Source organism: Prinia subflava, chromosome 23 (assembly GCF_021018805.1).
Source record: "Prinia subflava isolate CZ2003 ecotype Zambia chromosome 23, Cam_Psub_1.2, whole genome shotgun sequence".
Lineage (NCBI taxonomy): Eukaryota > Metazoa > Chordata > Aves > Passeriformes > Cisticolidae > Prinia > Prinia subflava.
In genome coordinates this window covers 3,392,367-3,406,142 of record NC_086269.1, presented here as the reverse complement: position 1 = coordinate 3,406,142, position 13,776 = coordinate 3,392,367, and the positions used below count along the sequence as shown (strand labels likewise).

The 13,776-nt window shown below is 55.3% G+C and overlaps 1 protein-coding gene across 1 annotated transcript; it reads left to right on the top strand.

The window, feature by feature from the left end:
* The first annotated feature begins 358 nt into the window (after window positions 1–358).
* LEMD2 (LEM domain nuclear envelope protein 2) lies at window positions 359–13,458 on the top strand. Its single transcript, XM_063418539.1, has 9 exons — window positions 359–1,842; window positions 3,008–3,048; window positions 4,088–4,163; window positions 5,349–5,425; window positions 6,070–6,149; window positions 8,782–8,927; window positions 9,885–9,986; window positions 10,069–10,171; window positions 11,497–13,458. Exons 1-9 carry the CDS (start codon window positions 375–377, stop codon window positions 11,645–11,647), a joined length of 2,244 nt encoding a protein of 747 aa, XP_063274609.1. The 5' UTR covers window positions 359–374; the 3' UTR covers window positions 11,648–13,458.
* Window positions 13,459–13,776: the final 318 nt, after the last annotated feature.

Genomic DNA, 13,776 nt, shown 5'->3' with positions numbered 1-13,776 from the left:
TGTGGGGGTGGCAGGTGGCGGGGAAAGGGACTTTTTTTTGGGAGAATGGCCCTGAAAGTGTCAGAACATCGGCGTGAGTGAGGCAGGAGCTGCTCCAGCAGCAGCCCCACACAGCGATGGGGGGCAACCCATCATCGACACCGGCTCGCCGCGCAGATGAGGCAGCTTTCGCCTTTTGCTTCCTCCATTTCTCTCCCTATTTCCCGGTCCTGAGGGAGCAGGGCGGAGCGGGAGCTGCTGCTCCCTCAGGACACGGCGGCACCGGCACCTCCCCTGACCTTCTCAACATGGCGCCCGCCCCCGCGCCCTTTCCCCACACGCCCCGTGCCCTTCCCAACATGGCGGCGCCAGGGGCGCGCGGGGCCCCTCCCAAGATGGCGGCGTCGCTTCCCGCCCGCGGGGCGCTTCCGGCGGGGCCTGGCGCGGCCATGGCGGAGCTGACGGACGCGGAGCTCCGCAAGGAGCTGCTGGCGCTCGGCTACCGCGCGGGGCCCATCACCGCCACCACCCGCAAGGTCTACATCAAGAAGCTGGGCTGCCTGCGGGCCGAGGTGGCGGCGGCCCGGCGCAGCGGCCGCACCGCGCCGCCCAGCCCAGGCCGCTCCTCCGCAAGGCCGCCGCAGGCCTCGCCCTCGCGGCAGCGCTCCGGCTTCACCGGCGGGGCCGCCCGCGAGAGTGAGGAGGAGGACGAGGAGGAGGAAGAGGAGGAGGAAGTGGGGCGGGCGCCCGCGTCCCGCTGGGGGACGTCGGGGGAGAGCGGCGGGCAGGCCTGGGGGGACCCCCGGGGGTCCCCGCCGGGCCGGGCTGGAGGCGTCAGGGCTGAGGGCGGCCTGTCCCGGGACAGCCTCGGGAGGCTGAGCCCTTCGGAGCAGTGGGGGACGACTGTGGAGAGAGGTGGCGGTGGGCTGGGGGCATCCCTGGCTGGGCACGGGGGGTTCAGCTCCCCCTCACAGTGGGACACGTCCATAGAGAGGAGCGGGGGGCTCGGGGGCCTCGGGGTGGACAGGGCCGGGGAGCTGAGCTCTGCGTCCCATTGGGAAACATCCAGGGATGTCACAGAGCACGGCCGCGGGCTCAGCCAGGGGCTGGGGGCCACCCTGGATGGCTTTCGGGGCTCCTCACTGCAGTGGGGCGCCTCAGAGAGGAGCGGGGGCCTCAGCAGTGGGCTGAGACCCACCCTGGACAGGTTTCGGGGCTCCAACTCCGCATCCCAGTGGAGCCCCTCAGCAGAGAGGAGCGGGGGGCTCGGCAGCCGGGTAGCCTCGGGCTTGGATGGCTTTGGGGGGCTGAGCTCCACACCCTACTGGGGCTCCTCGGCAGGCTCCAAACCCCTTCCCGGCGAGGAGAAGTCCAGGAGCCTTTGGGGGACCTCGGCAGGGGGAATCGGGGCGCAGAGCTCCCGGGCTGCCTGGGACACGGCGGGGGAGAGGAAGGGGCTCTCCTCCAACACCTGGTGGAGACGGGAGAGCGAGGTGACCCCCAGCACCCAGTGGGGCTCCTCGGCGGCGCCCGGGAGGTTCAGCAGCCTGTTCAGGAGAGGGAAGGAGGACCTGGCTGCCAGCGTAGGGAAGGAGGCAGAGAGGGATGCGGGCAGCCGGGCTGCAGGGCTGATCCGGCGCTTCCCGTGGCGGGCAGCCAGCGATGGGGGGCACGGAGTGACCCCGCGCACGGCCCTGCTGCGATCGGCGCCGAGGCAGCAGCCGGAGGGGAAGGGGAAAGGCCTGGAGTATTACCTGTCCCAGTTCCTCTGCTTCGCCAGCGTGGTGCTGCTCCTCATTTTTCTGGGCATCCTCGTGGTGAAGATGGTTGGGTCAGGCTGGCTGGACGGGAGAGAGGACAGCTGTACGTGCACTGGTTTAATTCTCATTTAAACTTTATTCCTCACCTGTCTTCCTGCTTTCTCTTTATTGCTTCCATCCCCATCGCATTTGTCATCCTTATTGCCATGACCTGACATCTCTGTTTCTGTCCCTCTTCCCATCTCCCCTTTTCTATGGGAAACCTTGTTAATCGTGGGAAGCAAATCAAAAGTTTGCATTTTCCAAACGAGTTTGGCCTTCAGTCCCTCAGAACCATGGGGTTTATGTGGAGTGCCATGTCTGCTGGGCCAAGGATGGATTTTATGGAGCCTGCTGGGCCAAGGATGGATTTTATGGTGTGACACGATGTCTGTGTAGTACCTGGGGTGTGTTTTTGATGTTCCCTCTGCCAGCACGGCCCTTCCCAGCCTTTATTCTGTCCAAGGGGGAAGTGCAGCAGATCAGTTCAGCACCTCAGGTGTGGCAGAGTGTGTCTCTCTCTTGGTGAGAAATGAAAAGGGGTTTCCCCAGCAGAATTCCCCAGCTGGAACAGTTGGAAATGGGGACATTTCAGGCTTTGAGCTGAACAAAGAAGGGTTTGGGGGCTGTTTGGGGAAGGTGCTGGTCCTGACCTGGGCACACTGTGCCCTTGGTGTGGGCTGGGAAAGCTGCTGCATTCCCAAAGCCAGGATAAACCTGCCCATTGTCACTGGGCTGTCCTGTTTCAGCTGTGACAGCCGTTCTGGGGCAGCAGGTTTGAATTGTGCCAGCCCTGGGGCAGCTCAGGGCAATGGGATGTGCCAGAGGTGCCAGCAGCTGCTCAAGCCCTGCAGAGCCCAGAGCTGCTCCAGGAGGGTTCATTTCCCTCCCTGGCTGTGCTGGGATATTTCAGGTGAGCCTGGTGGGCAGCAAGAGGCAGCACTGGAGTGTAAAGATCAGTGTGAAGCCTCTCCCCAAACAGGAGCTGTTAAAACATCCAGCCCAGTTTTCACTCCCCACACATTCATCAGCTCCATCACTGGTGTGTTTCTCCTCAGGGCTGCTCCCAAATCAACTCCTGGAGGGCCTTTTTGCATCTTTTGCTGCCAGGGGGAGGTGAATAATAGCAGAACCAGGCTTTAAGTTGAGCCTGCTTTTAAAAAGATAATTATTTTCTTGATCAAAGCTCTTGTTTGCAGCCAGCTAACTCACCCTCTTCTCTCTCCTAGTTAATCTCTTGCCTGTGGATTGTGACAAAAGAACGGATGATGTAAGCATTTATTTATTTATCCTCAATCTTGTGAGCTCTCGCAGAACAGTGATTATTCCAGGTATTTTATTCCACCCATAACAGTATCACTGTAAAATGATTAGTTCTATCGTTTTACAGAAAAATTGGGACTTGATGAGTTGGAATTAATGGGCCAGATTAAGTTAGGAGTGTGTATGAGACTCTGAAAGATAAAAATTTAAATTCCCAATTATGTGAATCAATTTCTTTTTAACAGTTGTACCAGCAGTGGTATTGGTTTGCAATAAAGCTGTTTGCAGCTTTAACAGTACAAGATTTAATCCAGCTAATTCCCTGAGCTCCACCACGGAGCCCTGCTCCTGTCAGGATGGATTTTTGGAAAAGCTGGGGCTGCCCCATCCCTGGAAGTGCCCAGGGCCAGGTTGGGTAGTGGATAAAATGTCAGCCTGGGATAGTGGGAGGTGGGATTGGAGGATCCCTTCCAACCCAAACCATTCCAGGGTTCCGTGTGCTGGTTTGGATGGGATATTGGGAATAAATCCTTCCCTGTGATGTGGGGAGGGGCTGGGATGGAATTCCCAGAGCAGCTGTGGCTGCCCCACCCCTGGAAGTGCCCAAGGCCAGGTTGGACAGGGCTTGGAGCAGCCTTGGGTAGGGGAAGGTGTCAGGGGTGGAACTGGGTGAGCTTTAAAGGTCCCTTCCAACCCAAACATTCCATGATTAGGAGGGAGAAGGTTTTGTGTTGGATTCTGAGTTCTGGAGGTGATGCATCCATCTGTGGTGGGTCTGAGGCTGGGCTGTGTCTTGGTGGCACTTCACAGAATCCCAGACTGGTTTGGGCTGGAAGGGACCTTAAAACTCCCCCAGTTCCTCTGGGCAGGGACTTCCAGAAGATGCTCAGAGTCACTTGTGCCTCTGCTCAGGAGTTTTGGTTGGAGCTGGTGGTGCAGGACTGAGCCAGACTGCAGTGCTGTGGCTGTCTGGTGTCTGCAGCTGCACTCCCACTGTCCCCATGCCACTGCTGATGTGTGTCCCTGTCCCTGTCTGTGCCCTGCAGTTCTGCCAGGCCAAGCACAAGGACGTGACCATGGCCGTGCTGCACGAGCTCTACAGTTACCTGTCCGTGCAGGCAGGTGAGTGCCAGCACCTCCCCACCCCCTCTCCCAGCTCCTGCTCGCTTCTCTCCCACTCCAGAGGGGTTTGTGGAACAGGCAGTTCCCTCTGAGGAGTTTTGAGGCAGGCAGGGAATAGGAAAACAGGGAGAGGTGGGTTTATTTTTATTCTGAGTGGTGCTCGGCTAATGCACTCCTGTCACCCTGCCTGGGCGAGTGGGCCTTGTTTGTGCTTGAAGTGTTGGGAGTTTTCAGGTAGGATTGGTTGGGTTTGTTATTCTTTTCTACCAACAGCTTGAAATTGTCTTCAAGATAGAGGCAGGAGTGTAAACTGATGTGTTCTTACACGTGAATTGACCTAAGAAATTGTCATTTCTGCTGAAATGTGGCAGTAGATGTGTGAGTGCCTCTCCTTTTCCTCGCCGCTGAGTGGGACAGGCTCTCTGAGATGAGGAGCTGACCCAGCACAGTCTCTGCTCCAGGAGTAAATCCAGCCCCTCACTGGTATTATGGGATGGAGGAGGCTGCTAGAAATCCACTGTATGAGCAGGGACTTGTTCAGCAAGATCTGCAGCAGTGGTAATCATTAAAAGGGTTTCGGTTCCATTTTGTGCATTTCAGACCTCAAGGCTGAAGCCTTTGGATACTGAAGCTGCACAGAATTCCTAAATCTTTTCAAATCTGACTTCGGATTTCCACCAGATTTACTTAGCACATTTGTTTAGTCAACTTGGTGAGGCAAGATTGAGAGGATTTAGTGCCTTTGGCAGCATTTCTCTGCCTGGGTTAGAGGCAGAGCTGTGATTTCAGCTCCTTGGAGGCATTTTGAATGCTGATCATTAGCTCCACACCTGATACCTGGTGGCAGCTGTGGTTCTGTGCTCTGCAAGGGGCAGGAGCAATACTTTCCCCCTCATTGTGTGTTCAGCAGCTCTGAAGTGTCAGCTTTGATTGCCCTTATCCAGCAGCAGCTCTGAAGTGAGAGGTTTGATTGCCCTTATCCAACCTCCGTGCAGTGGCTGAGCATTTTATTAATAGTCATAATCTGATCTGCCTGCAATATAAATCTCACCCTGGAATCGTTGTGCTCAGGGCTGGGGCTGATTGGAAAGGAGAGCATTTCTTGGTCTACGTTCAGAGCCTGGTTCTGAGCTGTTCAAGGGCTTTTTTACAAACATGATTTTTCTATTTGACTTTTCTTACCAGGTAATTTCGAATGTGGAAACCCTGAGAATCTAAAAAGCAAATGCATTTGGGTTAGTGAGGTGAAGGATCACGTGCTGGTGAGTGGGCTCTGAGCAGCTTTGTTATAACCCAGTGCTTAGTCTCTTATAAAGCAATAAATAATAGACACTAAAACAATTCACCATCCATTTTGCTTCCTCATCCTGCTTTGATTCTCTCCCATATCTCTCACTTCCCCTTTGGCCAGTCCTGTTCTCAGCAGTTCTTTTGAAAATAATTTTCTCCTCCATCTCTGATTCACCCCCTGTAAATCTTAATGGTTTGTTGTTTCACTGGAGCCATCAGTCTTGTGAAACCAGAAATTTCCCTGGATTGAGGGCTGGGCAGAAGAAGGATTTTTCTCTACTGCAGAGTGTCAGGAGACAGACTGCTCTGATCCAGCATTCCATTTCTTTCCTGGTAACCTGTCAGTAAGATTATGTTGTATTTAGTGGTTAGCCCTAACAGTCTGGGATGGTGTTATTTCACAGAGTGCTTCATGCATCATCTCCCCAGTCAGAGGACTTTAGGCCAGGCAGACCTTCAGGCTTAGTTCTCCTCCCTCCAGTTTGCAGAATCCTGATAAGAATTAACCTGGGGACAGCCCCTATGGAATGAATTCTCCCACTGCTGTAATGAAATCTTGTTGGTCAGTATTTTAAATGAGTGGAGGGCTAATCTTCTTATGGCTTCCTTTGCACAGAATGTAACTGGCAGTTCCTCGCAGAAGTTTGAAGCTGCCCTGCACTGGATATTGAACAGCAACAAGGATTTGGGAATTCGGTGAGCAGAAATCCTCTGTGGCAAAGTTAGGGGGCTGCTGATAATGAACAGCAACAGGGATTTGGGAATTTGGTGGGCAGAAACCTTCTGTGGCAAAGTTAGGGGGCTGCTGATACTGAACAGCCACAAGGATTTGGGAATTTGGTGAGCAGAAACCCATTGTGTCAAAGTTAGGGATCTGCTGATCCTGAACAGCAACAGGGATTTGGGAATTTGATGGGCTGTAGCCCACTGTGTCAAAGTTGGGGATCTGGGTGTTGGCTGGGGTGGAATTTGACAGGGTCAGTGGTGCCCTTCAGCTCCCTGAGGCTGCACAGACAGGCTGGGCTTGGCTGTGGCACAGCTTGATGGGCAAAATTCCAAAGGAAAAGTGCAGCCTGCAGCAGGATGGGAACTGAGCTCCCTCCGGGAGTCTCATTCCCAGCCCAGGCTGTGTCCAGGGGTGTTGCAGGTGGGATGGAAGGGGGAGGTCAGGGCTGCTTGTGCCCATCAGTGGTTGTGTTGTGCCTCTTTGGAGTTGTCCTGGTGTCCTGCCCACACTCCTGTGCCTACAGCTCTCCCTTAAATTGCCCACGGGGTCGCTTTTCCCGGGATAAGCTCTGTCCAGAGCATTTGTGTGTTTGTGGAGCTGCATGCTTGGATGAGAGGATTCACAAAGCCCTGTGTGCAGGGGGTGGTGTCAGCCACGCCTTGGGGTGCTCTGGAGCAAGTCCTGAGGAGCAGCAGAGGGAAAGGGACGTTGGGTGACACCTTCAGTGTCAGTTGTGTCTGTGGCAGAGCACCTGGTGCAGCCAATCCCAGAATTACTGAGGCTGGAAAATCCCTCTGGGATCACCAAGTGCAACCTGTGACTGTCCCCACCTGGACAACCCGACCAGAGCGCTGAGTGTCACATCCAGTGAACGCTTCCAGGGAGGGGAATTCCACAAATTCCCTGGGCAGCCCCTGCAGTGCCTGCCCACCCTTTCCATGGAGAAATTCCTCCTGAATGGGTGGTCTGACTGACTGTGGGTGCTGACTGAGGGGGCATTTCTCAACCAGCAGGCTCCATCCATGAGCAAGAACATCAGTACTGAGTTTTCAGGGAAAAACCACAATATCCATCTATGGAAAGTGTTATCCAGAGTGAGCAGCCATCCTCACCTTCCTCTGGGAAGCGTGGGCTGCCTCCAGTCTGCTCTGACTCTAAAGCCTTAACAGTTGTTTGCATTTTCACGTTGCTAAATGTATCTCTGATTAAGTGAATTGCAGCAGTCGTGGTGCTGGGGTTGGTGGGCAAGGCTTGTTGGAATTCCCACTGCTCCATTTGCTCTTAAATATTCCTGCAGCTGCTGCTGTGATCCACGGATCAGACGGCAGCTGCTGCTTTGATTCCTGGGGTGTGCAAATTCCCAGGACGGGGCACGGCTTCCTCAGGGGCAGGGCTGCATTTGTAGGTGGGCTGGGCTGCAGAGTTTCCAAATTTCATATTTTTATACTCCAGCACATTTCCAGTCAGAAGCCGTGGGATACAATATCCTCCCACTTTTTATTTTGTTAATTAGCAGCTCTGCTGGCTGGTCCCCAAACAGCTCCGCTTCCCCGGAGCCGCCGTGGCAGCATCCCCAAAACCCTGCCCCTGGCATTCTTAGCTGCATGAGATTATTTTATAGTTGCTAGTCTGAGAGGCAGGACTGAAAATAAGCTTTGCACGGGGTGATTCTGCTGCATGTTTTAAATATTTCCGTGGAATTCGGGTTGTAAACAAGACAAGGGGGTGGGAAACAACCGGGAGTGTGCAGCTCCTGCAGAACCCAGAAGCGGCCGAGCTCTCTGCAGTGTGAGCTGAGCACCTGTAAATCGAGCAAACTTCTTTGTTTAATGTGCTGTTCATAATTAGGAGCATAAAAAATACAATCCCCTTTGGTTCAGCTCTGCTGGCTGTCCCTGGGACCCCTCGATGCCTGTGAGCTCTGGGAGTGGCTCAGTGTGGAGTTGGGAGCAGCAGTGCTGCAGTGAGGGGCTGAGGGCTCTGCAGGGCTCTGTGCTGGTGCTCTGTCACTCTGTCACTCTGTCACTCCCAGCCTGGGTCCCCCAGCTCCCACTGCCGGGGCTGAGCACTGACTCTGACTCGGGGAACGTTTCCACCTCCGTGCTGGGAGGTGGGAATGCAATTCTGAGTTTAATCTCGTGCCCGCTGAGAGGGGCTGTCAGGGGGGCAGTGCAGGGATTCTCAGTGTGCCAATGGCAGCTGCAGCCCCGCTGCCTCCCTGAAGCCACAGCCAGTCCCTAGGTAAGAATTAACCTGGGGACAGTCCCCAAACGTTCTGGCAGGAGGCTCTGCCTGCGTGTGGGGGCATTTCCTGCGAGCTGCTGCATCCGCAGTCTGGTTGTTCTCCCGGCTTTGATTAAAGACTGCAGTTGCAGCAGCTCATCTTCCCCCCAGGCAGGATTTTTGTGGCCGTGCCCTGGTCTGAAATCTCTAAACCAGGCTTTGTGTGATGCCCTTTTCTGCCTGCACAGGGAACAGGAGGCAGCCAGACCCACAGGCACCGTTGCTGTAGGCAGGGAAGCACAACCAGCTCGGGATTCTCATTTCTGTTCTTGCTGTCCCTGCTCTCTTCAGTGAGCTTTTCCTGCCTCTCCCCATCAGGTTGAAAGGCAGGGACCTGTCTGAGCCCATTTCCAGCGTGGAGGAAGTGTTCTGCCTGGAATCTGCCCACCCCCAGATGGGGCTGGGCTGCCGCTTCCGCCGCGCCGTGGTCACGGCCATCATGAACCTGTTCCTGTTCTTCTGGAGTAAGTGGCACTCGGGGCTCAGCTGCAGGCATGGAGCCCTGTGATCACACATTCCTCAGCTATAGGAACTGCCTAACAGAGGTGAAATAAATCTGCTGATGAGTTAATGTCTAATTAACCTTTGTTCTGGCAGCGCAGGAGACCCACAGCCCTCCTCTTGTGCTGTGAGTGCTTAAAAGTTGCTTTAAATCAGGCAGCTGATGAGCTCTCTGGGTATTCCTCAAGTGCCCATTATTATGGGCTGCAGAATAAGTGTGTTAACTTACCTTAAGGAGTCAGTTTTTCTTTTTTTTCTTGCTCTAAGCTCCCAAGTCCTCCAGCCTCTTTAATAATGACTTGTAGCACTTCAGGATTGGAGGTTTTATTGGAATAGTCTGTCACGCCTCAGCTGAGACAGGGGTTTTACCCAGCGAGGTGATAACGAGAGCTGTGTGACTGCAGGAGTTTCTAATCCAGCCTGACAGGGAGGGGGTGACAAGGGACAGTTCTGTTTATTGCAGACACTGAAGTCCTTCTGGGGACATTGTCAGTGCTAAACCTTCCATACACATCTCCTGCATTTTGGGCTGCCGCTGGAGCCCCAGATTTTATTTCCCTATCCAGCAGCTCTCCATGGAGCAGTGAAACCTGACAGTCTTCCAGAGTGATCCTTGTTGGGGAGGCCTCTGGCAAAGCCTCCTCTGGGATGTGCAGAACTGAGGCCCTGTGGTTGTGCTGAGGTTTCTTTGGTGAGGGCAGCTCTGTGCTGAGGCTCTCCCATCACCTCATCCCACATCCACAGGTGCTCCTGTGCTGCAGGGGGAGCAGCACCGAGGGGTTTTTGGGGTGCAGCTGCTCTGGGGAACAACAGCAATCACTGGGATTCAGTTCCAAGCAGGCCTGGCTCGCAGTGTCAGAACTAAAGCTGCATCCAGCAAGTATCCAGCTCCTGAATTCCCTCTGGTTTTGTTCTCCTAGGTCTGATAACCCTTTGGGGGATCCTGCTCTACCTCCGGTATCGCTGGCGGAAGATGGAGGAGGAGGAGCAGGCCATGTATGAAATGGTGAAGAAGATCATAGGTAGGAGCTGTGGGGGCTCAGGGCGCCCTGCTCTGCTCCCTGCAGGGCTCAGCCCTCACTGTTGTGTCCTCCTGTCCTCCAGCTGTTGTCCAAGACCACTACAAGGAATGGGAGAGGAACCTGGAGCGTTACCCCTACGTCGGCATCTTCCACGTGCGGGACAGCCTGATCCCTCCCCAGAGCAGGTGAGCTGGTCCTGGGCACCCTGAGCTGGCCCTGGGCACCCTGAGCTGGCCCTGGGCATCCTGAGCTGGCCCTGGGCACCCTGAGCTGGCCCTGGGCATCCTGAGCTGGCCCTGGGCACCCTGAGCTGGCCCTGGGCATCCTGAGCTGGCCCTGGGCATCCTGAGCTGGCCCTGGGCACCCTGAGCTGGCCCTGGGCACCCTGAGCTGGCCCTGGGCACCCTGAGCTGGCCCTGGGCACCCTGAGCTGGCCCTGGGCACTCAGGAGGGCTGGGAGCAGCAGGGTGGGATCCACACAGCTCCAGAATCACCCTGGAGCTGCTCTGCAGGACCAGGCTGGAGCCTTGGGCTTGGGAAAGGCTTGGACACAACTCAGATCAGTGCCAGCCCCGGGGCTGGTACAAGGTGCAGTGACACAGCTGTGCTGTCACTGCTGCAGTGACACAGCGGTGCAGCTGGGAAGGGAGCTGGAGTGAGATGAGTGGGTTTGGGGCTTTCTCAGGATGGGTTTGGGGCTTTCTCAGGTTGGGTTTGGGGCTTTCTCAGGTTGGGTTTGGGGCTTTCTCAGGTTGGGTTTGGGGCTTTCTCAGGTTGGGTTTGGGGCTTTCTCAGGTTGGGTTTGGGGCTTTCTCAGGTTGGGTTTGATGTTTTCTCAGGTTGGGTTTGATGTTTTCTCAGGTTGGGTTTGATGTTTTCTCAGGTTGGGTTTGATGTTTTCTCAGGTTGGGTTTGGGGCTTTCTCAGGTTGGGTTTGAGGTTTTCTCAGACAGGAGTTGTGGCTGAGGTCACAGCTCTGTGTGTGGTGGGGCTGAAGGGCTGCAGGGCTGGATCCTGGTGCTTTGCTGCATTTCTGCAGGTTTATTTCTTGTGTTTTGGTTAAATGGAGCTGCTGTGTCCTCCTGTGAAGTGTTAAACATCCTCCCCCTGTGTCAGACACAGAATTCCTTTTCCTACACGGGTTGGCTGCAGCTGTTTGAGCCGTCCCTGGGTGTGAGATGCTCAGAACTGCTGGATCCAAAGCTGGGGTGAACATCAGGGTGTCCCCCTGGCTGAGATCTCTGTGTGCAGAACGAGGGAGGGCAATTTGCACATCAAGTCCCTTTGCAGGGAGAATTTACAGCACAAATTGAGGCAGAAATTCAAGGCACTGCCAGCCTCTCATCTTCCCCCCTGGACAGGATTTGTGTGGTCGTGCCCTGGTCTGAAATCTCCAAACCAGGCTTTGTGTGATGCCCTTTTCTGCCTGCACAGGGAACAGATCCACAGGCGCAGCTGCTGCAGGCAGGGAAGCACAACCAGCTCAGGATTCTCATTTCTTTCCTTGCAGAAAAAAGATGAAGCGGGTGTGGGAGAGAGCCGTGGATTTCCTGGCCTCCAACGAGTCCCGGATCCAGACGGAGTCGCACAGGGTGGCGGGGGAGGACATGCTGGTGTGGAGATGGACTCAGCCCTCGTACCTGTCGGACTCTGAGCACTGAGGGCAGCGGCAGGAGCAGCCCTGGGTGTGCCTGGGGACCCTGTGCAGGGCTCGGGCCCCTCGCTGCTGGTGGGAGGAGCAGGGCCTGGCCCGAGGGTTGCACGGCTCTGTTTGCTCTCACCGCTGAAAACTCTCCAAACACACACGTCCGGGGCAAGACTGGCTTGGGAAGAAGATGGGCTTGAGCTGGTGGGAAGCTGGAATTGCACCAAAGTGAGCCTTCCACAGAGACCTGGCTCCTGTGGCAAGCAAACAACAACCTACAAAGAGTAACTGCACACCCCTCTCGAGGGCTGGGGGGCTCTGCCAGAGCCTGGGGGGGTGCAAAATTTGACCTCAGTTCTGCAAAGGCCAACTGGTGGCAGAGTCCATCAGGGAATGTGCTGAAAGATAACATTTCCCATGGAAACACTAGGGTGGCAGTGCAGCCGTGTCTTTGTTTGCGTTTGTTTTTATCAGTGCAAAGACAGTGAGGAAGCACTTGCTGCTTCCCAGCGAGGAAAATGTTTTGTGTTGGCTTCATCCATCCAAAATTGGGGAGAGGGGGAGTTGGGTGACGGTGGGCCTGGACAGAGGGGGGAGCCTGACGTGCCTTGGTTTGGGCTACGCTGGGGGTGGTGGAGGAGACTTTGTGACTCTGTTAACACTTTTAAGTCTGCAGTCTGTGTGCTTTATTATTTTTTGGGGGGCGTGGGGGGGAATGTGGGTGGAAAATAAAGGGTATAGAAAGCTTCTAAAGGCGCTTTCCTGTGGCTGCAGCCTGGGACTGCTTGGTGGCTGTGACAGAGCAGCTTTGGGAGGCTCTGAGGGCTCGGTGTTCACGTTTGAGCTGGGCAGCTGCAGTGTCTGTGTTCATGTGGGAGCAGGGATGTGCCAGCCCCGGGACTGCCGCTGTTCCTGCAGCCCCCCGGGGGTCCCAGGAGCAGCCTGGCTCTGTCCCAGCCCTGCTGCGTCGTATCTCGTGTCTGTAATCACCTGGTTACTTCAGCTTCTGTTTCTGTCCGGCCAAGGAACCTTTGTTTCCCAGGAAATGGCACCAGTGTGTGTGAGGAGCTGCTGCTCTGCTCTTCCCTGGGCTCTGCAGCAGCTCCCGAGGCTGCAGGACCCAAACCCTTTGCTGGCCTCGTGCAGGAGAAGTTGCAGAGTGGAGCCAGCAGTGATCTGAGCCCTGTCACCCCTGGGTGTTGCTCTCCTTGAGGACATCCCAGGGCTGGATGTTGGATTGCTCCTGTCCCGGGCACAGCCCTGGGCAGGTGGTGCCACTCCAGGTGTGTCCCTTGTGCCTGCTCACCTGGCAGGGTCTGCCCCTCTCCCCAGGTGAGGCGTTCCCCTGGCACCCCTCGGGCTGCTGGGGATCACCTGTGGATGGAGCAGAATTCTCCAGGAGCAAACCCAGGAGATCTTTCCCACTAAATGGGGAATGTCCTGCGTGGAGGTGGCTCTGACCCCCAATTTTTGGGCATTTGGGCAGGAGACTCAACAGCTCCTGGAGGCAAGGACCAGCCCCTTGCGCTGTAATAAACAGGGAGTAAAGGCAACTTTGATTCTTCCAAAATGTATCAAGATCATCACTGCTGCCAGAGAAATTCTCTCAAACACCGGTGCCTCTGTTCTTAAACCTTTTTAAACTCTTGGTGGGGTTTGGGTGAGCTTTTTTACCCGTCCAGGAGCACAGAGTCAGGCATTGCTGTCATCCTTTTGTATTAAATCTGGTTTTGTAGAACAAACTTCAATGGCTTGGTGCTGTTTCTATGTTCCATTTAGCTCTGTAAAAGAATCAATATCAAAAATAAATTTATTACCAATACTTTACCACTTTTATTTGTGCTGAGACATCACGGACTGTCCCAAGTGGTTTTGCTTGGATCAGGTCGGGTTCCAGAGTCGTGGGGTGTGGCAGGAGTGTGTCACACACTGACTGCTGTGCAAAGGGGTGACTCACGTTGGGTAAATTCATCTCGTGCTGTGGCTCTGGGTGACAAAGGGGATTTCACAGGAAGGGAGTGGCCCCGTGGCCAGCAGCAGCTGCCTCCTCTCTGCCTGCAGCTCTTGCTGAGATTTGGGGATTAAAGGGGGGAATCAGAGCAAGGCTGATTCTCCCCTGGCCCCACACTCCTGGTGGGATGCTGT